The sequence below is a fragment of the Anneissia japonica genome, unplaced genomic scaffold (assembly GCF_011630105.1).
Source record: "Anneissia japonica isolate Jap-2015-1 unplaced genomic scaffold, ASM1163010v1 scaffold284860_len1800451_cov186, whole genome shotgun sequence".
Taxonomy (NCBI): Eukaryota; Metazoa; Echinodermata; class Crinoidea; order Comatulida; family Comatulidae; genus Anneissia; species Anneissia japonica.
Window position 1 is genome coordinate 1,698,994 of NW_022706010.1, and position 27,803 is coordinate 1,726,796.

General features: G+C 34.9%; 1 protein-coding gene across 2 annotated transcripts in view; it reads left to right on the top strand.

The window, feature by feature from the left end:
• The window catches only part of LOC117106006 (E3 ubiquitin-protein ligase UBR3-like), a 106,400-nt gene that overhangs the window by 11,360 nt on the left and 67,237 nt on the right, over positions 1-27,803 (top strand). For both annotated transcript variants that reach the window (XM_033247318.1, XM_033247317.1), the window contains exons 7-25: positions 779-967; positions 1,421-1,704; positions 2,054-2,146; positions 2,512-2,640; positions 2,935-2,987; positions 3,427-3,563; positions 3,779-3,864; positions 4,438-4,497; positions 6,027-6,193; positions 8,017-8,164; positions 8,449-8,544; positions 11,534-11,671; positions 12,041-12,630; positions 15,503-15,594; positions 15,815-15,973; positions 19,067-19,218; positions 21,967-22,086; positions 24,818-25,006; positions 25,773-25,867. In XM_033247318.1, the coding sequence (XP_033103209.1) occupies positions 779-967; positions 1,421-1,704; positions 2,054-2,146; positions 2,512-2,640; positions 2,935-2,987; positions 3,427-3,563; positions 3,779-3,864; positions 4,438-4,497; positions 6,027-6,193; positions 8,017-8,164; positions 8,449-8,544; positions 11,534-11,671; positions 12,041-12,630; positions 15,503-15,594; positions 15,815-15,973; positions 19,067-19,218; positions 21,967-22,086; positions 24,818-25,006; positions 25,773-25,867 (2,977 nt within the window). The remainder of the gene's footprint in view (positions 1-778; positions 968-1,420; positions 1,705-2,053; positions 2,147-2,511; positions 2,641-2,934; positions 2,988-3,426; positions 3,564-3,778; positions 3,865-4,437; positions 4,498-6,026; positions 6,194-8,016; positions 8,165-8,448; positions 8,545-11,533; positions 11,672-12,040; positions 12,631-15,502; positions 15,595-15,814; positions 15,974-19,066; positions 19,219-21,966; positions 22,087-24,817; positions 25,007-25,772; positions 25,868-27,803) is intronic.

Here is a 27,803-nt window from a genome sequence, read left to right on the forward strand (position 1 = left end):
GAACCAGGTATTTTTCCTGATCGGGAATTCAAATGACTATATTTTTGTTATTCTTTAACAACTGACCAATCAGAACATAGCTGCCTGTCAGTGGCTGAGCACCCTCGTCCAGATGCTCTACAGGTTTTGTTGAGTATTGAAGTAGAAGTAGAACAGTGCCAGGAATATGTGCACACATGTTGTCCCATAAACATGTGTGTGTGTGGGACAACATGGTTTTTCCTTTTTTGGGACCCTAGCAACATTATCCAAGGGGTGGGGCTTAGTGGAAAGGTCCGTTATTTTCCATTGGATTTTTACACCAAGACTCCAATTACCATTTGGTTACTGTATCAACTTGAGTTAAAACCAAATAGTTTGTACTTATATTAATCATTAATCTCTACTAGCCTTATAGACCACACTGAAAGACTGATTTTATTTGATAACACTTAAATTACAGTGTACAACAATATTAAACTTCTTGTAGAGTCCATACGTGGTTGAATCAGTTAAGTATTGTTTGAAGATTTGCTTGGCGAAGTAATAACATATATGTTTAAGCTTGCGGTACACCACGTATGTAATTCTGAAAAGAACTGTTGTAGTTGAGAAAGTCTCTTTCTCTTGTAGTTGACTTTCTCAACTACAACATAATCTGTTAAAACACCGAACCGCGACGGGAATGCTTCTACCATGACCCCATTAAACTAATGCAAAGTAAATAAGAATATAAAAAAGAAAATGAATTTTGTTCCTCTCTTCTCCACATCATTATGTTATTCTGTTTTTCTTATAGATGAAAGAGGTACAAACATTAACTTTCACCAAGTTGTGTCTTGTTCCAATCCAGTTATCAGAAACCATTGTTATTGGCCAATTATAAGTGACATTACTAATTTGATGTCACATAAAAGCTGTGTGGAAGTGTTTTTTAGAAGCCCTGACCTTATTAGAATGTGGACATCGTTATTGCTCACCCTCACAGGTATTTTTTGAGTCATTTTGAGCAGTCCTCGTATAAACTGAACCTACCTATCAACCTACACAATAGTTTGTTGCAAAGATTATATATAATGAACATGCACTTTGAAAACTTGCACTGTAGATTTGTATCATGATTTTGTAAGCACCTGTTGAAGGCTTTTCTTTTTATAGAGTACCAAACTTTGCATGTGTTGGCCATTCAAGTGCATACATTAATACGCATGATACGCACATGTTTGTACATTTGTTCCAAGTATGCTCACTGCCCGATCTCCATGTATGGTCATTTTAGAGTTTTTCATTTTTTTGCAGGGGGTGAATTATGTATCGTAATTGTGTTCCCATAATTCTTTTTGAAGATGGCACAGATTTGCACAAAGTGTGTGGTCTTGTTTTATATATGGTTTTTGTTTCATTGAAAATTTCATGTCAAATTATATTGTTCACATTCTAGGTATGAACCTTAATGAAAGAGAACGTGATGAGCATCTGGAGTTTGAGCCACACTACAATGCAGCGTTCATTGCTGAGGTTGAGGCTTGTGCTGCCCCCATGTGGCAGCTTGTTAGTCATTGTCAAACAGAGGAGGGTGTAGAATTCTCTAAGGTTATGATTGCTGTTTGTATGGAAGAAATACAGGATCTATTTGATGCCCTCAACTTAAACAGTGCCCTTTCTTCTATGCAATTTTCTTTCCATCTTCCCCTCTTAAGGCACTTGGCTATTTTTACTAGCTGTGTAAGTTGAAATATATATTTTTGTGTTGATTATTTAGTACCATTAGAAGTTATGATACTAGTATAGGACTAGTGTTTTGTATATAACCAATTGTGATGATAGTATGAAGTATTATTGGAATATAATCATTATTATCATTGTCATTATTATATTTATTAAAATATAAATAAATATATATACAGTATATATATAAAGTTACATATTATTTTATATTTAAATATATTTTAAATTACTCTATCATTGTTATTGTCAATAACGATATTATTGTCATAAATTTTCATCATTTTTATCATTATCTACTTTTCACTATTATTTATACAAAACTAATGTATATACTTGATATAAATAGGCTGTGAATAAACAATTACATCAACTGGATCCACTTCTTCCTAAAACCAATGGGTATGCTTTGCAGCTTATGATTTTTCCTCTGCAAATACAGGTTAGTTCAATAATTGGTTGACACTGACAAATTCCTCCTCTTAATTAACTATTTATAATTATTATAGTATATCCAAATATAATAATTAAATATATCATATATATTTTATATTTTCTGCCTGTTATAGGAGTGATGGTTGATTTGATTTGATTTATTGCAATACCATACATGAAACATACAAAACAATTTGAGAACTACATGAATATTAAAATGAGTAAAATCATGTGGTATCAGCGATTTAATTCTGTTGGACAACTATCGTCAGCCGTGGTATGTGTCTGGCTGAATAAGGTCATAATTTACAGTGACTTTTTCAAAAAATATTAATTGTTGTCTGTTCTCACACATTCTGTTGTCTGCTCCAGGTGTGTTTGTACGAGATATTTGCTGGTATGTGGGTAAGGAATGGTCTTCAAATCAGGGCCCAAGCCATGACTTACAACCAGTGCCATTTTTGCTCTTCAATGTTGGATCTAGATATCTTTATGCTGCAGGTATGTCTTCGGCTGCATCTTAAATGATTATGAATTATAAATTAAAAACCATGCATGTGGCCCGCCAACCAACTATGGCTAGAAATCCCCTTGTATTTTACGGCCCGACACAAATCATCTGTTAAAAGTAATAGTAGAACTGAATATGAAGTGGTTAAAAGCAGTCTGTGAATGTTTTTGGAAAATCAAAGTTTGGGTGCAGCCTCCAATGTTAAATCAAAAATTCACTTTGGCCATCCAAACAATTTTTATGCCCACCCCTGTATTAATTGATCTATTCATTTTTTTTTTCAGTTATGTGCTTGTAAATTATCATCAGATTTGGTAGTTTCCTCTATTTTAGAAAGGTAGGATAACATTTTTTGAATTTTTAAATGTATTCAACATTTAATTTTTTAAAGAAATATGTAATGTTCTAATTTGGATTTGAACACACTCTTTTTATAACCATTTTATTTCTCAATCTAATCTATAAATCGACATCTCAACAAATTTGTTGCAGCTGTTTCTTCTAGTGTCCATGTTTCCACACTTAATAAAAATGTGGTATACGTAGCATTGTTTTTAGCTTGTATATTTTTGTTTTTGTAAGCATGCTTTGATTCCAGTTCTCAAAGGCTTCAAATTTTGTTTTTCTCAACTAATGCCCTACATACATTATATTAGAAACCTAGGTGGTTACAATTGACAATAATACAAGATATATTTATTGTTCATGGAATATTGTTTACACTAGTGTTTAAAAATAATAATTAGTCATGTTAAATTAATCATGTTTTATCATAGGTATCATGTGTTGGACTTCTTATCACTGAATCCCAAACACAGTAATTCATTCCTGGACAAGGATGGGCAGGAGATGGTGATGCTAGAGGGTGCACTTTACTTAATACTTTCACTGATCAGCACAAGAATACATTTAGGTGAGTACATGAGGGGTGTGCTGTGAAAGGGGGAACTGAAATGGTAATAGGCTTGTGGGGAGAGATATGTGTAGGGAGGGATTTGGGATTGGTGAGGACTTTTGTGGGTGGACAGAGGTATATGGAAATTAGAGATGCTGGAAAGGTTGTGTATGTATTATATACCTCTGTGTTATTTTTAATTACAGTATTTACAAACTTGGTTTTTTGTCTAGGCATTTCAAACTATGATTTACTAAGAGGAGAGATTGTGTCAATGCTCTGTATGAGAGATAAGACCCACAGTCAACTTCTTGATCAGATATCCTTTATATAATCATGGAGGAATAAAATAGCTCCTCTATGATATAGTAGCCTTTAAAACTTTAATAGAGCTCGTCGAACACTGTGAAGACAACAATTAGCTGACCGCTGACTACAAATCAGTATGCGCTCTGTGTAATTGTTAGTCTGATGTGACGCAGTCAACTGATTGTTGGTGGCAGTTTTAAAGGATTATTATTGAAAAATTTGTTTGTCATATGCACCTTGTCAGGGTGTATCAATTACCGTGGCTGACTGTAAGGTGCCTGCTAGCTGAATCTAAGTTGATCGTTGCTGGATGTGCTGGACTTGATATATTTTTAATGGTTCAAAAGTTTACTGTTTAGCAATATAAAAGTTGATATATAAAAGTAAGGCTTTATCTTAATAGATGTCAATGTTTAATGTTACTTTATAATATTATTATTTGGTTTGAAGTGGTTCCAAATATTGTTATATTAAAAAAAAGTTTACTTTTTATTTTATAATTGTGTTATTACATGTTTTTTGGTGGTATATTAACACAAATCTGTGACAAAAATAGTGATGTTTAACCTTAATATTTGTTTACATTCCTGAGAGGGCTGAAGTGATGAATATTTCTGAGATGTTTGAAGACATCCTAAATGAGGTAACATCTTCTCCATATGTATTCCATTCCCTGTTTCATCATACCATAAAACATCAATACAGAATTTTCATTCAAATTTTGATAAATGCCATTCCATTCATTAAAGTAGATTACAATACAATTCAATATATTATATATCATCTTATTAGTATCCCCAAAGGAGCGAAGTTCTGGGGAGGCTATTGTTTTTACCCATGTTCTTCTTCATGCTGTCGGCGTTGCCGTCGTCGTTGGGTGAATTGTTACCACGGTAACTAAAGTTTGGTAAGGCCAATTGGTTTCAAACTTGGCAGAATGCAAGATGGTAATAGGAAGGCGGAGCCTATTGTTTTTGGTAGGTGTGTGAATGTGGTAATTGCTCATTTGCATAATTATGTGTCAGTAATCAGGAAATGTACAATAAATACCATCATAATTCCCATAAAAGATTTCCTACTTACAGTAGTTGAAAATGTAATATGTCATATGCCTTTAAATTGCATAAAACAGTTATTCAATTTGCAGTTGAAATTAAACTTTCTTTAATATTTCTTTTAATTAATGAACTTGATTAAATATCGGATTTAACGCAAATTGCGTTGTCATGATAACGGCTGAAGCAAGTTGCAGTGCTGCGCACTACTAGGCACCTGGATTTGCAATGGAACCTAAATTTTTGTGACACTGGTCGTCACCAGAGACATTGCCTATTATACAGTTTTTTAGGAAATAGTCAGTGCTTCGGGAGCATAAATAATACATGCTTTAATAATAAGATTTAAATTGAATGATTTCCTACTGCAACATGTGGCTGTAGATGTTATGTTCAATGATACAGTACACCCGCATTGCATGCAATCAGTTGAGGATGGACGTGCTGACTCGTCTTGTGGTGGGGTGGGCCCGATCGCCTGTCACCTCCTGGCCTAGGCATAGGCCTACACAACAGACTAACCTACTGTTCAACTTTAAGTTTCTTACAGAAGAGACGATCAAGCCAAGCCCGAAGACAATCAGACTTTAGAATTGAGATTAGGGGCCTAGACTAGACTATTGCTAGCTAGCTAGCTAGGACTAGGTCCAAACCTGAATTTTCGGCAAAATCTGGGCAAAGTCAGCCCTTGTTTATTGAAATTTGTGGACGGATTTCAAGGCCTAACGTTTGCGCGAAGAATATTTATATTTCCTATGCAGGCCTTACCTTACACTCTTGGACCTGTCTCTTATACACATCTAGATGTGTATAAGAGACAGCCAACCAACTGGAATAACATCCCATTAGGCCTACACATAAAAAATGCAACTTCCATCATTATTACATTTAAATCTCTTCTTAGAAGTCATTTTTTATCTGGCTAATGTTATGGTTGATAAAATGGCCCCCAAACTGCTAAATACCGGGATGGTGTCCGGTGGGGGATAGTTTAACCAATTGTAGTTAAGAGTAAAATACAGCCCACCCCATCTCTCCCATCCCCCTCTTCTCACCCTCTCCAACCCCCCTCTCCCACTCCTCTCCGGTTAAATAAATGAAATCAAATTTATTGCAGGTGGCTGATTTTAAAGACCCAACACATGTTTCTGATGGTAATTTTAGACAGGGTCAGTATGTACTGAAACCAGAGCTATGGACTTCAGATTTTGATCCAATTATGGTACAAATGCGTTCAATGCAAAGAAAGGATTACCAAGCATCGCTGGACAACTACACAGCTGCGTAAGTGAAAATTAAGACAACTTTGTTAAAAAATGGTATTTTTATGAATAATAACCCTTTGAGCATATACGCCCGCTGCTGAAGCTTAAATGGTTATATCCCATTAGCCCGAAATATCGGGCTCAGGGTGTTTCCATGTTTTTAATGTCAAATTGTAGAGCAGACGTCAACTATGAAACTGACAATCAGAGATTTTTCAAAAAAGGGAAATTTGTGCCATTTAAAATAATAGAACAGAATATATAAATTTATACACATCTAGATGTGTATAAGAGACAGTATATATATATATATATATATATATATATCAGTAGGTAAACGCAGACAAAATAAACTGCTACGATACTTTGACTTGTAGGAGACATAGAAATATTTTATTTTGCGAAATTTTCGGCAACTCCTGTTACCTTCGTCAGCGCATGAGTATCAATGAGAAACTTAACAGAATATACAATGGGTGATTAATGACCAGATCTATAAACAATAGGTTACACAGTCTTATCACTAGCAATAGTGATTATACTCACATTCCCCAAAAACATTGCTAATTACGGAGGGAATTTGCAGAGAATGAAATTTTAATTTGTTAGATTTATTTTTAGATTTTACTCTAAAACAAAACCACAAGGGTTTCTTATTCATTTTAATAAATTTGTTCAATTAAAAATTTATCGGTTTACACTAAGCTTGTTCCTAAGATGTCACGCACTATGAAACCACAGCCAAGCACATGGGATTTTTGCCCAGCAACATGACCCCACGAAAAAAATTAACCAATTAGCGGGCAGAGTTTAGGATGCGACCTGATATTTACAACATGTCGCATCGTGACCACAAAGAATGTGTTGTGTTTACAGTTTAGAAAAAAATATCAGACCGAAAATGCACGTAAAAACAATATAAAAGCATTCATTTTATTGGTACAGTAATACAATTTGCTGTACACTACAGCTAAACAACAGGTACTGTATGTATTATATGTTAAATGTTAACTTTTTTCATAGGCTAGTCATACCGAATTCACTGGGCTTTGCTGCTAAGCTTATTTTTAGCATCTAGGCCTAGGCTAGGCCCTAACTGGCCTGCCTTATTCGGAAAGGATTCAATAGAAATGTTCCACAAACCGATCTTTCCGGAAAACCGAACATCGTAGCGAATATCGTATTGTGAGAGTGCACTGTACATACAAATAGATACCTGTATTTATATTTCGCGGCATAATTTCCCATACAGAGACAACAGAAAGATTTTTCTGTATCTGTCAGTGTTACTTCATCGGTGAGGGGTAGCATGATTAGCATGTCAAAAATATGGTACTTGGGCCTTCTAAAGTTGGCAAGATAGTGGCTAGTGAAAGGGATTGAGGACCAGTAAAAATATTAATTTACTGGTCCACTTGGCTAGTTAAAAAAACCTTAAGGGAAACCCCTGCATACCCTGTAATGGTTAAATTTACTATTCTGCAAACCACGTAGCAAATTTAGCGCTGGAATGGAAGCACTGCTTCCAAGAGTACAGTAGGTGTGCATTTGAAGAATATAAAAATTTGCTACAGGTAGACCAGGCCCAATTAGGCCCAGGCCAAGCTGATTAGTCCAAGCTGTCCAAGCCGTCACGGTAAAAGTAAATAATTGTAGGCCATCAAAAAGACGGCCTGATGGCTCGCTGGCTAAGCTTGTGATTGAGATACACCAGACTGTTCATTCTGGCAAAACAAATAATATTAAACATTACAAATACAAAAACATATAAGAATAATTAGGTGAGCCAGGGATCAGCAAAAGCGGAACCACTGTCATTTTAAAAGTCTGTTTACTTAAAAGAATGAAGCAAACTGGTAGACACACTGGTGGAGATGTGCTTTGGCCACCATACCAACCACTGAAAGAGATCAACCCAGAATTCAACGCTGTCAGGCAACTGCTGCATTCCAGGACATTGCATGCAGCTTTATTTCTTATTCTGTATAAGGTAGATTTGTTTATTTTTGTTATTTTAAAGTCTAATTCAGCGATTAACAGTACATAAGCCTTCTTTTACTGTACCAAAAGTATTTATTAAGTGATACCATTTTCTGTGGTCAATTACACTTGTATTTTTACCCAGATGTGGTGAAACAGTACTACCCTGAATTGACTACAGATTCAGAGAGTAGCAGTTTTTTACCAAACTGTCAGTAAGAGTTGGAGAAGCAATGTAAGTCCAGTGCCCTCAATCAGTCTTAGGATAAATCGTATTGGCCTTGTTTTTTGCAGGCAGTAAGTGGAACTGAAATAAGTGAGCCGGTGTTGTATCAAACTGTTGCACTTATATCTCTGGCTTTGCAGTGTGAACCCAATTCAGATACTCATGTAAGTTGGATATATGTTGATTTTTTAGTCTGGTATTTCTCATTATTAATATGGATATGGAAATGGCCTATGCCGCATATTCCCTGGCTAGGAATACTCCGACAGGAAGTGGGGATTCCCCAGGATCCCAAAGCAGTTGTACATTATGTAAACTTAAATACATTGACTGCAAAGCCTTTTTTCTTTTCATTCATTATGCTAAGGCATAAAGGATGCCGCCATAATGAAAATCATTCAACTGTAATGAAACATGAACAAACGTACAGTATTTATTTCTAGATCATTACTTTCGGGTTCTTCCCTGAACCTCCAGGAGGAGAGTTCATATTCTGACGACCACCGCCAGCGTGTTTGCTTACAATACAGTTGGTGGTATGTTTCAACAGGTATGGACGTGAACTCGCATCCCTGGTGCCCTGAATGAACCCTGGTGGATGTTAAAGTCCCTGACAGCAAACATGTTGGACAGGATGGAAAAGTGCACTATTTAGGTTAAAACTAGATTCTATATCAACAAATTAATACATTTTTATTTTTTTATGGTCATGTTGCCTAATACTTGAATAAACTCACTTTTGCCATTAAGTTTTTAACTGAAAATGATACAGTTGTCCTTCCCAGTGCTTCATATAGCCATGCTAATTACAAATTTTGCCTTTGTTCTTTTTTAGCATTACTACTTATTGTATTTTAATAGGGAGCCTCGCGAAATAAAGCAACGTGTGCACAAGTGGGCCACGCGAGGCGATTTAAGGCAGTTTAATCGCATAGTTGGCTACGCGTCGGGATTATTTTCTTGGGCTACTCCATTTCATTGTGGGGAATTAATAACAGGCTTTGTGTAAAAACCCAATTAACACAAACAAAAATGTCTCGTATAAAAATAAACGCTATTGGAAGGAACGCAAGCTCACGTTATATTTCTGAGAAGTTATATATTAATAATTAATCAAGATTATCGTCAGCGTTACGATCAAAACCAACAGACATCATAAATATAAAACAAGGATAGTCCATAGTGATATTATTATTATTATACCTCCAGCCTAGGTTTTGGCTTACTCCGAAAAATTACGAAGTAGAGTAAAATTAAAAATCGAAAACAATAGGCCGTTTTCATGAATTTTTGTTAGGCCTAATTATATTGTTTTAGAGTTGGTCTTTAAAGTGCTGAGAGTTTATCATTTCTTATATTGTGTTAGTATTAATTAAGATTATTAATAAAACTGTCTAAGACAGACAGACATTGGCCTACATTACATTCGATTCACAAACATATATAGGGTACACTTCCTTCATTTTTAGCGAAATACAAAAAAAAATATTGAACTTCATACTTATTTACCTTTTAATCTGATATAAATGTGGGCAGTTGTCGTCTATGTTATATATTTCAATATTGATTAATCTGGAACTTTGGAGGAACAGTATATTTATTGTATGTGATGAGAGAATTTTCAAAAAAGGTAAAAACAATTTTCTCTAGCTAGCTGTTACATGCACTCTATTTCAATGTTGATAAATCTCGGAAGTTTTATGGAAAAGTAATGTATTTATTATATATTATGATCAGGCTCTTTAAAGAAGGTGCTATATTGTATACTGTAAAATAATGTTTTCTCTAGCTTTCTGTTCAATGTTTTAATTAAATTTATGATATATAATTATTAAATCGTTTTTTATTGCTAGAAAGTACCAAATCACTATGTTATTTTACTAAAGGGATTTCAATTTCATTTATAAAATGGACTGGTAATGTATAAAAGTAGTTGACAATTGTTGATATACCACAGCGTATCAAGTGGACTTGGAACGTCTTCCTTGATACAGTACAGCATGGCCTCCTAAAAGTATAGGGTCTGTGGTTTTGACATAGAGCAATTGCTCTATGTTCTATCAAAGTAAAATTTAGACATTTGACTCTGGTCCTGTACTCGATAGGCTATGGGATATTAACTGAATTTCGATCTCTAACATATTATCATTATTTTATTCTTCAAATTGCTCTTTCTGTCCATTGATTTATTGTTTATTCTATAATAGTTGGGAATAATCTTGCAACTAGAAATTGCAAATTGCAAGTGAAGTGCTGCGAAGTACAACTGCATATAAATGTTGTTCAAACAAAATTATTTATGTGAGTCAAGTGAAAATAATGAATAATAAAAATATAACAAATAATATGAGACACGACCCATTGTTTATATCAGAACACTTCTCATTGGGTAACAAAGTCGTAATTTTTCATTTTTGTCAAAAAGTGTCTATAGTGGTGAATTATGGTTTAGGTTTTTTTTAATAAAGTTTCAAAAATTTCTATGTATGTGGAAAATGTAGTTGATTACCAAAGGTTGCAATTTTTATTTTGAAGACTGCATGGTCTAGGAAGTGTACATTTTTTTATGGGGCAAGTTTCCAAGGGCTGGTTTTCTAGGGGCGAGTTGACTGCCAAAGAGTGTTGCCAAAGTGCGAGCCAGCGTGTTATTTGATCACAAGTGCGAGACATCGCAGGTGTGAGCCAGCGTCCCTTCAAGGCTAGGCCTATACCATCCTAGCTAGTCTAGGCCTAGTGCTAGCGTTGGTACGAGTAGGTTAGTCTACAAACGTCGCCTAAAGTAATAGATTTTACCCGGCAGGACGAAAGAAGGAAACTCCGCTTTTCAGTCGTCTTAGGCACTTGTTTTTTGACAAACAATGACCTTTCAGAGGTCAAATTGCTGTCAAGAATTGGCTGCTTCGCAGCAATGATTGAAACTTATGACAAAACATAAAAAAGCAATTCTATAACGTCTGAAAATGAATCCCAATTCACGAAATGGAATCGTCCAAAATCTTTAATCAGTATCTTGAACCACTCGGCGGCAACACGAAGGGATTTTAATCCCCAACCACTTGTTGTAGATGGGTATACGCGTTGCTTTATTTATACCTGTTGCTTTATTTTGCGAGGCTCCCTAATTGAATGTTGTTTTATGTGTACATGATTCAGATGGAAGTTGCCGAGTGCTGCAATGACATGGAGCTTTCTGATTGGTTCCCGTACAACAACATGTTGAAGAATTTACCATACGTCATCAGAACAGTTAAATTGCAAGAGAAGATGGAAAAAAAATCAAATAACCCATTTGTAAGTGATTTCTGAGACTTTGAGATAAGGATCATGCCTTCAGATCCCTATGTCATGGATTCAGCCATTGAAAAAATGCTAGTAGTTCATATGTTCACAACCAAAACTTTGCTCCCCAAGACTCATAAATATATTACCTAATCATATCAAAAGTAATCTCAGTGGCGGGTCCAGGGATTCTTAGAAAAGGGAACCCGGTGAGGGAATTACACAGATGGATGGTCCAGTGTACTTTAGCCTCAACCATGGTTTGGATTGAAGTACAGAATTTTATGTCTATGGCAGAGGTAATTTTTCTTCTTTTGACTTATATTCTGTACTAGGAGTACACTTCATATTTCTACAGGTTTTTTTTTTACTTTATTTCAGAGGACATTATTGCAGGATATCCATCCGGCAAATCCAGAAGAATTTCATGAGGATGAAGTAGACATTTTGGATAATGATAACATTGCTCCAGAGAATAATGACTTTAATGTGGAGATGGAGGAACATGATGATATAGATGATGATGATGACGAGGATGAAGAGGAGGAATTCTTTGATGCCATTCAAACTGCTATGGATCTCATTCAAATGACTGGTGTGATAGAAATTCCTCCATTTGCCATGATGACCTCTGAGGAGAAGAAGCCCCCAGTGCCTACTGATCCTCCTTCTGAAAACATGGAGAATATCCCCATTGAATTGAATGAAAGTATTTTAACTTTACTTCTGAAATTGTACTTAAAATTATCGAACGAAAAAGTTTATCTTCCATCATCTGTAAGTCAAGAAGTGAGGGCTGGTCATACAATACCAGTTCCAATGTTCGGCTCTGGGCCTTACTACATAGCCAAAGTTTTGGACAGAATAGCAGAACTAAGCAGAGACTGTACTGACATTATAATGAACGTTTACGAGGAACACCATCCAAAGAAAAGACAAGAAGAGACTGATATAGACGCTGTCAGTGAAAGGTAATTTTAGATTTATGTATTGCTTTATACCGAAGTCTCAAAGTGCTCAGTGCCTTCTACAGGCCCGTACGCAGGGGAGGTAACGCACCCCCCTCCCCAAATTGCCAAAGGTCCACATTTTCCATGGTAGAAAATTCTAGACACACTCTCCAAGAAATCCAAAACTTCTTGACCAATCAGAACAGTTTCCAGCTAGGACTGCCTCTAATTTGTCGTACAAGCAAGGAGTTTTAACTGTATTTATAAGCTTTTCGAGTGTTTTTCCCCGCCGCTTGCATGTCAGTAACGCGCCACGTACTAACTCATCTTCTCTCTTTCAATAGGTTTCACTAAAATTATCTTTATTCTGCGAGTGCCATTTCCAGCAATCAGGTGCCATAATCTTAGATTTTCTTTTCCTTAACCTCAACATGCCGGCTGAGGTGGGTGGATCCGGGTCTCTATTTCTGTGAAAGTGCCTCTCCGGAACCCTTATATTTCGAATTCCTGAATCCCCACTGCCCCAATATGTTAAGTCCCTCCCTGGCCCGGTAGTGTGGTTGAAAGTGGCATGTTTCACATCTAGGCTATGTGTATGTCCAATTTGTTGAGAACATTTACTCCGATGACAAGTTATTTACAATTCTTTAAATTTAATCATAAATCAATGTTAACCCGTAGTATAATTAATAAAATTTCCACAATGTTTTTAATTTGATTGATTTCATTTTGTATAGATCAGTTTCCTTACATATCAAAGTTGCTATATTCATCATTTAGGCTTATCAAACATTTTGATGTTGTTTTTTCTTTTGTTGTTTGATGAAAACCATGTCGTTGAAAATGGCACGTTTCACATCTACGCTATGTGTATGTCCAATTTGTAGGGAATAATTACTCCGACCACAATTTATTTCCAATTCTTTAAATTTTAATCATAAATCAACGTTAACCCGTAGTATAATTAATAACATTTCCACAATGTTTTTAATTTGATTGATTTCATTTTGTATAGATCAGTTTCCTTAACATATCAAAGTTGCAATATTCATCATTTAGGCTTATCAAACATTTTGATGTTGTTTTTTTCTTTTGTTGTTTGATGAAAACCATGTCGTTGGAAGGGTCACGTTTCACATCTAGGCTATGTGTACAGTATGTCCAATTTGTAGGGAATATTTACTCCGACCACGATTTATTTACAATTCTTTAAATTTAATCATAAATCAACGTTAACCCGTAGCATAATTAATAACATTTCCACAATGTTTTTAATTTGATTGATTTCATTTTGTATAGATCAGTTTCCTTAACATATCAAAGTTGCTATATTAATCATTTAGGCTTATCAAACATTTTGATGTCTTTTTTTTCTTTTGTTGTTTGATGAAAACCATGTCGTTGAAAGTGGCATGTTTCACATCTAGGCTATGTGTATGTCCAATTTGTAGGGAATAATTACTCCTACCACGATTTATTTCCAATTCTTTAAATTTAATCATAATTCAACGTTAACCCGTAGTATAATTAATAATCTTTTTAATTAGATTGATTTCATTTTGTATAGATCAGTTTCCTTAATATCAAAGTTCCTATATTCATCGTTTAGGCCTATCAAACATTTTGATAGACTAGAGAACACACTGAATAATATTTGCTCTCAAAACCAGTGACGGATTCACTGGGTGGGGTCAGCCAGCCAAGGCCCCTTCCCCCTCATTTCCTAGACTGCCACCAAAAAAAATGTTTAATATTCGTTCAATATGCATCTTCAAAATCTAATAAGACCTCAGTATATCAAGAATGAGATCAGGCTTATTTTATGGATTCTTGATTTTATATATTTTTTACTGTACGTCTACCCATCTCATCCACGATGTAAAGAGCTTGTAATTATTTGTTCATAATTGCAATTTCCATTAATTCCATTTATTTATAATATAACATTTACATTTATGGTAAAAATTTAGTAAAATCCGAAAAACCATGTCGTTGAAAGTGGCATGTTTCACATCTAGGCTATGTGTATGTCCAATTTGTAGGGAATAATTACTCCTACCACGATTTATTTCCAATTCTTTAAATTTAATCATAATTCAACGTTAACCCGTAGTATAATTAATAATCTTTTTAATTAGATTGATTTCATTTTGTATAGATCAGTTTCCTTAATATCAAAGTTCCTATATTCATCGTTTAGGCCTATCAAACATTTTGATAGACTAGAGAACACACTGAATAATATTTGCTCTCAAAACCAGTGACGGATTCATTGGGTGGGGTCAGCTGGCCCAGGCCCCTTACCCCTCATTTCCTAGACTGCCACCAAAAAAAATGTTTAATATTTGTTCATTATGCATCTTCAAAATCTAATAAGACCTCAGTATATCAAGAATGTCTGAGTGGGCTCCACCAACTCGAGCTCAGAAGGGCTACTGTATGTCATTAGTCCCTCCCCCATTTTGTCCACTTTTCACAAATTCGCACCCACCCAATCAGATTCCTGCGTACGGGCCTGTTCTCCCCTAATCATAATGATTGGTGACTTGTATAGCACATAATACATAGTCCTTATGTCCTGCAATGTTCGCTTTGTTTAGAGTCTGCTACCTGGTAAACCAGTGCACACTGTACACATTGTTTACACTGGGCCTACAGTATATAGTCCTTATCTAAGAAGACATGTTCAACCACCAGAACCATAGACAATTATGCCTCTCGAACTACCTTTCATATTATTGTGGCAGTAGCCATTGATGTCCCTGCCTTTACCACTCGGCCATCTCGATTCAATAGCAAGACAAATAATGATAAGAAGTGGACAGCTTAACAGGTCCCCAGCTTCTGTTTTAGTAAACCTTTACTATAGAGATATTTTATTTTATTTTTCTAGAAAGAGGAAAGCCATAGAAAGGCAGAAACATTTACTGGCAAGGTTTGCATCACAGCAAAAGCAATTCTTGGAAGAGAACCCTCAGATAGGAGGTAATAATTGTATTACTGTATGTTTATTTTTATTTACAACTACGGTTTGTTAATCATGGTAGTCAAAGGATCGGTAGGGCACACAGCAAAGTTCGAAAAATGAACCAAAGAGTTATTGGAAGTTCAATTATAGTCTAGTCTGAGCAGCAGAATATACTCATAGAAAATGCTCAAATTAGGTTGTATTTTATATGATGTATTTTCTTTTAATCATTTACAGTTGATGATTCCAGAAAAGATGGCTCTGTTGCTATGGAAACGGAATCATTTAACTCATCAGTTACCATGCAGGAGATTGAGTGTGTAATATGTACGCAAACTATCCCAGCATCTGATGAGAATCCTCTAGGAGCTGTGGTACTTATACAACCTACTAAGGGTAAGCACAATCGGATTAACCTCAGGTTTTTGTAATCTTAAATTGACTGTTTGTCAATAATTTGCATTCATGTAACTTTGAGCTTTACATAATCTACCAATCAATTAAAAATTTAGCCTTTTTTCACAGTGACAGTGTGGTTTTCCAGCATTGTAAAGGACTTGAATTTCAAGTCGTAGGTTCATATACTCAAAGCTCAATCTTCATTTTTATTAATGACAAATCCTATGGTAGTTTTCCTTTCCTCACTATGCATCACAAGTATTACCTCTGCCAAAGAGGTTATGTATTCGCCACTGTCTTTCTGTCTGTCTTTTAGTAAAAACTAATAAATGGATCATCATAAAATTTAGTGAAATGTTACATAATAATCTAAGAAAGAGATTATTAACTTTTGGAAATAAAAGGTCAAAGGACAAGGTCAAAGTCAAATTTGTCTTTAAACTACAATACCCTCAAGAATAAAAGAAAATAATGGAATCGCCTATTTTGTTCGATATCTAGGCACAGGGCGGAGGTATGCACTTTATGAAGTGACTGCTCTAGTTACTTTTGTTTTTTTGTTGGTTGTTGTAATAATTAAGTGTATATAATATTATAAGTCAATCGTGACGTCATCACTGCAACTCCCGATGTTATTTTCCTATCCCTCATAGTTCAATAATTTTTCAATTAGTGGAAGCTTGGCTTGATTTTTTTTAGGTTCCTGTGCAAAAATATTACTCATTTTTTTGTCACCGTAAACAATTAAGAAATTCATTGAATCAATGGACCCTCATAAACAAAACAAACTGAATGTTTAATAGGAATTTTCTAGACCTTTTTTCAAAGACTCGAGGAACAAGTTTAGATGTAGGCCTACGGCAAGGCAGGAGGCCACTTAGGCCTCCTCCTAGTACTAGGCGTTAGCCAAGCCTAGTTATGAAATCATCGCATAATTTTTACCTGTCTGTCTGCATGCATGCACCGACCAAAAAGGTCAGTGACTATTCTCTTTCGAATGCTGAAATGTTTATTTCTTTGACGAATGTCTATCAAAATAGCATTAAAAACGAGTTCTTGCTAACACCATACAAATTACAATAGTTATGTGTAGTTAGCGCGTACTGCAGGAGCACAAATCAGCATACGCACAGCTAAATGTAAATACGCACATAGTATATACATATCATATCACTATAGCAACCGATGACTGCTACAACAGTTGGTTAACCGATGACTGCTATAACAGTTGGTTATCAAAAAAATGATTATACTTAGGTTAGGCGCGATCGCCAAATTATTCCAGACGACAAATCTGCGTTCAGAGGTGTTTTCTATTGTTCTACCAAAATGCGTCTGAAAACGCTGTTTGAATAGCGCATTGTTTGGACGCCGATATTCCGTTTTGGCCTTTACTCCTTTCCTTTAACTATGGCCGATTGGATGCACCGTAAAACGTGTCCAGACTGCTCCCTATAATGAATCATAATACGCCTGACTGCGTGCCCCTATACCCAAGTACGGACTTGTTTACCTGCTACAAACGTCTCTTTTTACGCCGCCTGTGTGTGCAAGGACTGACAAAAGTACGTAAACTCAGGGAGGTCCCTGTTCGATGCTAAAAAAATAGGCGGTTAGGTACTGCGACGTCGTTCAGTAGGCCTAGTACCATGCATAGGTGAGACTATCGTACTATTCAGTGAATTTACGAATCGATGAACAAATATAACGTTAAAAAATCCGATTTTTTAGTTTTTTCCAATGTAGTCGCAGGCCACCATCAGTTTTAAGAAGCGCGATCACCATCCTGTGCAGCTGTGGTAACATCCAGCACAGCAATTAATTGCTCTCCTTGCTGTTGAAAGGGATCACGTGCTACGACCCATGCCTCCAAAAATGTTGTCCTTGATCAAAAGTATATGGAATTTTTCATATAAAGCTAAATTATATTTACATTTTATAAAATAATGTTTATTAATTGAATTTATGTGAATTTCATGCGAAACATGTTTTTTATGCCGAATTTCCTCGCGAATAATAAACATTTAAGGCTAAACCATTGCCTACCCAGTAAAGGTTTTACTGCAAAACTTGCAATATTACTGTAATTTATTTATTTATTCAACTGAACATACACTTTTTTTTTCAGTGGCACATGCAAATTTGGTGCGTTCAATGTATAAAAGAGAAAAAGAAAAACAACTAAAAATAAGTAATTGTAAAAAAAAAAAAATGTTATACTCGTTTGAAAATTGACATTTCTGAATCACCCAGTACTCTACTTGTTTACACATGTGGTTCTGGGCCCTGCTCTCTGTACCCAAGGCTCGATCTCTCGATTGCTGCAGTTTTAGTTGAAAAAAGACTCTGTAGTTCGATCAGTTAAATAATAAATCAAAACTAAAGCTCATGACTTGTTGTTAATATGACAAGTTATTGTCTTTATCTAAATTTTACTAGTCAACCAAATATACATCTCTCGATTCGGAGGACCTACATAGAATTTACAGTAAAGAAAATGCACTGCTGCATAGTATAGATAGTAGAGTGTAGCCTCAGAAAATTGTAAGTAACCAGCCGTGTGCGAGGATGAAAAGGATAGGCAGACTACCTACCTAGGCCTAGATTTGATTTTATATTTAGGCCAGAATGTAACGCCAACTTACCATGGCACTTAAAGTATATTTTTAGTATGTTTGTTATTTTTAATGCCAATGTACCCTCCTTCACTTTAGCAAAGAAAACGCCAGTGCTATTTTTAGAGTCTCGACGATTGACAGAGCAGCGACAACCGTCCAAACGATTCACCGTCTTCCAGATGCGAGCCGTAATTCAAGTGTGTAGCAAATGAATATTCATATAGGTGGTAATTACAATAGTAGATGTCTCAGACGCGTTCGTGATAGTGTGTTGACTTAGACAAGTTTTTTGCCGTCTGGAATAATTTGGCGATCGCGCCTAGATTTAATGCATTAAAAAATTTCCTTTGGGCCTTGCAGGCCTTCAGGAAATTTTTTCAAGCACTAAATCTAACCTTTGTATAATAATTTTTCTATAGTGTACTATGCGGAGCTCTACTAATTGCTTATTATTCTATATTTTGTTAACCAGTTTTAGGTCATAGATATGTTACAGAAGATGGTACAGATAGCCAAGCAATGCAATCAAGTGAGATTATAGTAAAACCAACAAGAACTTGTAGTGTAATCAACGAAGAGAGGAGGAACATTTTATGCAAACAGTTTTCAAATCATAGAAGCCAGGTAAAAGTTTATGCATGTGGAAGTGAGCCCTCTATTCATTCCTGTCACATTCTTGTGTGTATGAATACATCCAACTTCTACCACTTCATGGTATGGGGAGTATTCTTTGCAATGAAGATGCAAATAAACCTTGTGGAAATGTTTTTGAAATGTGATTAGAACCTTAAACCCTGGTGATTACTGTTCTGTATAACACCTGCTTTAAACAGACAAAGTAGATACAATTCCTTGCCCGAGAATAAAAACAATGTGATCTCCCCATAAGCCCTGCCCGGACTATCAAATTGTATTTGACAAAAAACTGTTGTATGCCCATATATTGTGATGATGTGCCTATAAATATGCTCATGATGTGATATCATCATTACCATATTTAAGCATGTCACATGTTTTTGTAAAATAAAATTTGATAGTCTAGAGATAGGACCTCGGTTTGTTGACAAGACAATGCTGTACAGCTGAAATTATTGGACATAATCATAACTTAAATACTGTGTTTTATAACCTAGATAAATTTAGGTAGGTATTTGAATAATTGAAAAAATATCCACAACTAAAGCTAAAGTAGATCCGTTTATATCTATCTGTAAATTTTATTTGATAAATTTTAATATCTTAATAAACCTCATACTTTTGATTACTTTCAGGACTTTTTAAGTAGGGTTGAAATATTGAAGTTGAAACAAAAATCTAATCTCTCTCTCTTCTGTCTTTATTACCAAAACACAATTTTAACATTCACAATGGGAAACTACTATGATATAAATTTTTTAGATAAAAAGAGGCTGAAAAGAAGCGACTTCATGCCTAATTTGCTCAACATCCTATGAAATCAGATTAATAAATAAATTAAAACAAACGCTTCATTTTAGTAATAATAAGGTAAAACCATGCCATAGAGAAAAATTGAAGTAGAAATTGAAGTGTATCACCTTGTCCAAATATGTCTGTGTAGTTAAATTTAATTTGATTACTTAATTGAAAATAAATCAAGTAATTAAAATGGAAATGAAATTGATAACAGCAGTGACAAGCATTAGAACATAATTGGAAAAGCTACTTTGCAGATGTCTTTGGTGTATTGTAAAAAGCCAAAAAGTAATTGTTGGTGACTATTTTTATACTTTACAAAGTATTCAGGTTTTCTTCCACCCATATGATAGTGCATTGCATGCTCTGGGGTTTCTTATCATACAATATAAGGTTTCATTTAGTGCTGTCTTGTACAGTTCATCTCCCACAAACTCATCATAACCCAATTCCTCCTGTAAAATCTGCAACGTATATTGATTGCTGCCGTGCACTTGGGGTATCCCACGCTCACTTTACAACACAAACATTCCAATTCTACCTCTGCAACTTTCACTTCAGCTTGTGTGGGATGGATAAACACTAAGCATCCAACTAAGCCTGTCCTCTCAGCTGCTGTCATTAATATCAGGCTTGCATACAAACTATAAGTCTCATTTGTTGATTTCTGTAAAGTGATGTAAATGCCAATAATTATATAGTGTGAAACAAATTTAAAGAAGCGTAAGGCAGTACAGTGTGTTTCAATACTTTGACCTAAGCCAGGCACACACTCACTGACAAAGGTCATCGGTTGAAGCAATTCCATGACAAAAACAACACGACGAGGCACCAACAAAAATCATCAGCTCTCCTAAATAGCAAAGATGGTTTCGTCGACCCTTGACCATGCTGCTTGTGCCTGCTTTTATAGTGTATAACAATTCCCTGATTGAAGTGAAGTCATCCTGTAAGTTTTTTTTAAAGCTGTTTTCCACTAGGCAAATTTATTCGGCAAAAAGAAGGCGTTGGTTTGTTTCCTGAGATATGATTGGTTGTGCATATTTTTTGCTTCGCAAACAGTAGAAACAGTTCGAACTACCGATTTCCCTGAAGCAAAAACTCATATAGAATCGTAAATGCACATGCGCATGAACTGTCGCTTTCAACTCGCGCGAATAAATTCGCAAGTGGAAAACAGGCTTTGTGCCACTCACTGAGTGTGACTTGTGCTTCTATAGTTAAATAGTTGAGTCACATCATTAATGTGTTCAAAAACAGTGTGCTCGCATCTGTTCTAGTTGTTTCCTCCACTGAGCTAGTGCGTAGTGACAGGATCTGGATGTATTTAGGAATTCATGTTTAAATTAACAGACATCCTCTGTAGTAAGTTTGTGAGAGTAGTACTGTATGTGGGTTTTTGTGAATAAATAATTAAACTGTTCAAAGATAAATAATAGTTCACTGTAAAGTTGCTTGAATGGTAATGCTGAAGTCTCTGTCCACACTATCAAATTTTCTTTTAACAAAAACTATTGTATGCCCATATATAGTTATGATTTGCCTATATATGCTCATGATGTGATGTCATCATGACCATATTTTATCATGTCACATATTTTTGTCAAATAAACTAAGTCTGGACAGGGCTTAGGACCATTAGTCCTTCTGAAGTCAAGTTCTTTTTTCTTCTTCTTTATTTGCCTTTTTCAAGTTTTATAACTTAAGGTGGTATTTGCAAATTAGGAAACCAAAAATAGAATACTGTATTCTTATTCAATTTGTTTATTTACACTCTTTTTGCAGTGTACATATAGACACCAGTGGAAGTTTCTACTCATGCCTGAATATGATAGGCGATTCCATTATTTTCTTGAGGGTTTTCAGACACAGGGCGGAGGTATGCACTCTGGAGTGACTGATCTAGATTATTGATGTGAACATTGTTTTTGATTGTAGGATTCATCAGCCTTTGAGGTTGCTTTGGGATATTCACCATCTGATGTCCATGTACAGACATGTGGTCATTTTCTTCACCTGCAGTGCTATTCAAATTATGTTACATCTCTGAGAATAGGTGTAAGTATAACTTCTCTATGTGTTTTTATTTTGGCTGCAGTATTAATTTAAGTAAAATAATACCAAGGTAATAGAAAATTTGTACATGCACCTCTAACAAAATATTTTATAAACTACTGTAGTTTTATTTTAGTTTTTCATATGAATAATGATGCAAATTTAAAAGCCTGTACTTTATTTTCTTCATAATATAAATTTCTTTTTGGTTTTTTTTATATATATATATATATATTTTTATAATGTATTTATACTGCTAGTCCATGTTTCCCCCATTGCTTGGAGAGCCACTCAGACAGTAATTAATTTTACTTTTTGGTAATCCTGCCGGCTCTTGGGGGAAACATGGATTACCTTTTCGAATTTTCTGAATATTTTACTGTATTGTTATGATAAAAAAAAAAGGCGAAATAAATGAAATGAAATGAAATGAGTACTGTACAGGCAATAAGCCTATTGGTTAATTATGATGTAAGGTGACCAATAAGGAACTTAGGCAATATAGAATGCTCTTGAATGCTCTGGGATTGTAGAGCTGGACGCAGAGTTCCCGGAACGCCGCCTCAGCGGCGTGTGCCAAGCACAACTTAGAGTCAGGAGTGGAACATATATGGTTTCGTAGTCAGATTTTCAAGAAAAACTTCAACTACCCGTATTTCTCGACTGAGATGTCAGTGGGAGCTGTAATTTGTATGGCAAGGAGATGGTGCTACCCTTAATTCGTATTAAGGGAATTTATGCCCACAAACCTTGTAGTTATTAATATTTTAGTTATAATAGAAAATTTGTATTTTTTGGTGACGTCGCACTATAGTTAGTATGCATACGTCATAAGCTAGATTACGTCACCTTTTTCTGGTAAGGCAAACTTTCCCGGCATACTTTTTTAATGGATAAACAAACACCACTGCTTTGCACATGAATGCCTTGCCTAGCTAGGGCTACAAGAGCCGCATAGTTAGCATATAATACTTAAACAAGGTATGTCTGCAACTGAATTATTCTTAGGCCCTAGTTGGTGATCTGCTTCTCGAGCGGATCACCTCTTGTTATTGTACTGTCTTCTTTTTTGGTGATCCACTAACGGAACGTTAGCGGATCACCTCTTGTTATTGTCAGAATCTTTCTTTCTTTCTTTTTGGTGATCCGCTAACGTTAGCAGATCACCTCTTGTTATTGTCAGAATCTTTCTTTCTTTCTACCTAGCCTAACTAGGCTAGGCCTATCTCATGAATAGGCTCTCCTCTCCTTAGAATGCCATCCTTAAAGTGCTAATATTCCAAGATTCTGTATCCCATCCTTTTCTACTAGTCCATTATGTATGGTAAACTAGGCCTAGGCCTAGTCCTAGCAAGGGCCTTAAGTCAACGACGTATGAGCAAAATTGTCGCTCCACAGGTGGGCCAATAATAAATCAGCATACTAGGCCTATATAAAACGGAAACTCACGGAAAAAGACTCGAAATTAAACGTCAAAACAAATTTTCATTTAGCGTAACAATTACAATAATTAATAATGCTATCTAATAGTAACACATGGAAATCAGTAGCTCACCTTGGCATAACATTTTTATATTTAGTGAAATCAAACATGGTCTACCTACACAGAACTTACTTTTGTTTGGCATCGCACATAAAAAACGTGGAGGCAGGTACCTATTAAACATAACATAAAACTAAAAGGATCCGCTGAGTGTTGAGTAATTTTCGTAACATTCTTAACCTGATGTGTATAAGAGACAGAGTGCGTAGTGACAGGATCTGGATGTATTTAGGAATTCATGTTTAAATTAACAGACATCCTCTGTAGTAAGTTTGTGAGAGTAGTACTGTATGTGGGTTTTTGTGAATAAATAATTAAACTGTTCAAAGATAAATAATAGTTCACTGTAAAGTTGCTTGAATGGTAATGCTGAAGTCTCTGTCCACACTATCAAATTTTCTTTTAACAAAAACTATTGTATGCCCATATATAGTTATGATTTGCCTATATATGCTCATGATGTGATGTCATCATGACCATATTTTATCATGTCACATATTTTTGTCAAATAAACTAAGTCTGGACAGGGCTTAGGACCATTAGTCCTATATGAGAATGTGAGGTTGTATTGTGTTAAAGGCTGAGCTGAAGTCAATGAAGAGGAGGCGTGTATAAGTGTTTTTCTGATCCATATGTTTGTGGGTGTAACGTAAGTGTGTGGCTGTAGCGTCTTTTGTCCCTCTGTGTGATCTATATGCGAATTGCATTGGATCCAACATCTTGAGCTCTAACATGCCTGCAAATTATTCTTTCCAGGCATTTCATAACCAGGGAAGTAAGGGCAATTGGCCTATAATCATTAAAAGTTCTAACATTATTACATTTAGGAATGAATTTATTAGACCTAAAAGAAGCCAATTTTTTTGTTACCGTTCACATAAAAACATTTTAATTTGTAAAATGATGTTCACATTTAGAATTTTAAAAAATAAATATAATTAGGGTAATTCCACCTCAAGTCAACCAAATTATGGAATTTCTCATGTGCTTTTGTCTTAGATTCACTTAGATCATTCAAATTAACGAAGTTCCAACTAGGTGCATTCTCTCTGAGATATCACCATTGTAATATTTACTGTATAGTACAAAGTTTAGCTAAAAAATGTGAATGAATACATTATTAATTAAAAAAATATTAGGTTTTTGTTTCCAATCAAAATTTGACAACATATCTCAACTTTCTTTCCCTAGAGACATAATCTAAGGGCTGGAGAATACCTTTGCCCCCTATGCCGTCAGCTTGCCAACTCATTCCTGCCCTGCCTAAGACAACACCTTCAGGATAACCCCGATGGAAGCCCGGTGGACAGAAGAGACTTGAATGATCAAAGCATTCGAGAAGAAATTGAAGAGGGCTTACGAAAAGACTTCACAGTTGTTGTATGTTTCTAGGTCTTCAGTTTGTATTCTTATATTGCTCCCACTTCCTTCCAAATCCTAAGGCAATGGGTTAGAATCCTGTAAATCTGTTTTTTAATTTTTTTACAAATAAAAATGAACCTACATCTTGTTAGAACTTAAATTTGTGCATCACATACATTAGATCCATCTCACTTGTAATTGGTGAGTTTAATAATTTTTGACATGAGTAGAAAGTAAAATTGATCGGTGTGTTAAAATTTGATATGTGTTGCATGGATGTATTGACAGTCACTGCAAAACTTGTCTCATATTCTGTAACAGCCCTTAAGCTTTTTTTAATGAAGAGACGTAAAGTCTAGTAACATGGTTAAAAGGTACTATGTATTTAGTAGCTCTTGTAGGAAGGTTTATATCTGGAGTCTTGTGATTTCATTAGTTTGACAGCTCTTCAGTTATTGATATACATTTTTAAAATCATTTTATAGCATTCAACAAAACATTGATGATTACAGATTATTAGAAATAAAAAGTAATTTTTTAATTATATTTAGTAGACTGAATTAGTTAAGAGCTGTGACGTCACCAATATCATGGTTATTGGTACGATTACATAAACCTAGTGGTGTGTTTTGATGTCTATACCCTCTAATTGTGTGACTAATTCGGTGTATTCATATTACATGATTGACCAATATTTTTTTAAATATTAGATCTTTTTTTAAATACTGTATGTATTATTTTCCATTTTCTACCTATTCTTATTTTTTCTTTACTATTTGCTTAGAATCGACCAGATTCAGTAGAAAAGTTTGTAGAGCAGATCCTTAGAGCAAAGGCATTTGAATTCAACGGGGTCATCTCTCTTATAAAAATGGCAAGGTAAATAACAATATTTTTGTTTATTGAACAATATTCAAAGAAGGTAGTCTTTACATGTTGACTGACTTACCATATTTATTTGAGTAAAAGCCCAGCTTTGAAAACATCCCTCTTGAATAAACACACCCTTGAGAGCCTCATTTGCAGTAAAGGCCTCCCTTGAATGCCCCAGGGTGTTTATTTTGTGAAGTGTGAAATTAATGGGCATTTATTTGAGTGCTGTGACATGTAACTTTCTTGACTTTGATAACCGCAACTTAAACTGTGATGCCAAACGTATTAATACTTTAAAAATCCTACGCAATAAATATGAATTTCTTAGACCTGAAAAGGAAATGGTGTTGCGATAATGAAGAAATCTATTATATTACATCTATGACCAGCTTGTTCTCTGATCCATCTAATTTTCTATTTTGATAATATTCTACCTCTAAGACCTATTATATTGACACAGCCGGCACTTGTTATTACCATGGAGGTATAAAAGAGATCTCAGTAGCTAAGCTCTTATCTAACCTACTGGGGCCTCTTCTGTTAATGATTTTGTCCTTAAAAATTTGTTTGATGCTGCTGAAAGCATTAATTGTATACCAGACCATTTATATAATTTAGGTTACCATTTTGTATCTTTTGATGTTGAATCTCTTAAATGTTCCCCTTACTAAGGTAATTAATATAATTCTTGATAGGGTTTACAATAAGGAATTGATATCTACTAATCTTAAGAAAAATATGTTAAGTAATAAATTCTATAAACAAACTGACGGCGTTTCAATAGGCTCACCCCTTGAACCAGTTTTAGCCAATATATTATTGACTGAACTAGAAGAGTCTATTGTTCCTAAATTTATAGAATCAGGTATTATTAGGTTTTATACATGTTTTGTTGATGACACGCTAGTAAACCCAATGATTTTCAACTCATCCTACGTCACTTTAACGCTTTCCATAAACAGATTAATTTTACATTTGAATCATTTGAAAACAGTGATTTAGTACATTTTCTGGATTTACAATTTGAGAACAACGTAGGAAGCATGAGTATATATATCGTAAAACTACACATACAGGTCAATATATCCATTATGATAGCTTTGCACCATGGAACCATAAGATTTCTTGGATTCGTAGTTTCCTAAAGGAATATAGGAGCTCTGTTGTTTATCATTTTAAATGTCCAGGCTGTAATAGTGATTATATTGGTAAGACAGATAGATGAAAGAACATTTTTCACTATCTGATAGTGTTATAAATGATCATATAACAAAATTGTGAGGCATTCCCATATGATTTAGGTTTACAAGGTATACTTGAAAATGGTAATGTAGCCTGTAATGTAAGTATTAGGTTTAATATTGTCTAATACTAACATTATTGACAGTTCGCAAAATTGGTCTATACTATTGTTTAAGAAGCGTTTGCTATATGTAGGCTACACCCATTGCTTAACAATGGGCTGAAAGCTTCAAAGGAGCTTTCATTGTTTTGTAGGCAACTTTGATCAGTAGGGTAAGGATGCTTTGATCTTTAGTTTGTTCATAGCTATGTCACCTACTAGGGGTAATGTTTTAAATGGTCAAACACTTTTGGTACTTGTGCATATAAGCTTGCAGATATGGATAATTTTTCATTCCTGATGATGACATAATTAATGTCGAAATATTGAATCCCAACATGATGGCATGCATTTCGATACTCGGAGTATGTATTAATTATACTATCTTATTTGAGAATATACATATCCATTAAACACCAAAAAATATAAACGCCTCTTACAAACCCTTCTCAACAATAAACACCCTGGGGTGCTTATTTGAATGTATACAATAATCACACTGCCTATACATGACATAACAGTATAGGCTTTATTTAAAAAGAAAGGTTAAATGTAACAAATTTTCTAACCTATATAATATGGAGGTTCTTGTTGCTGTTT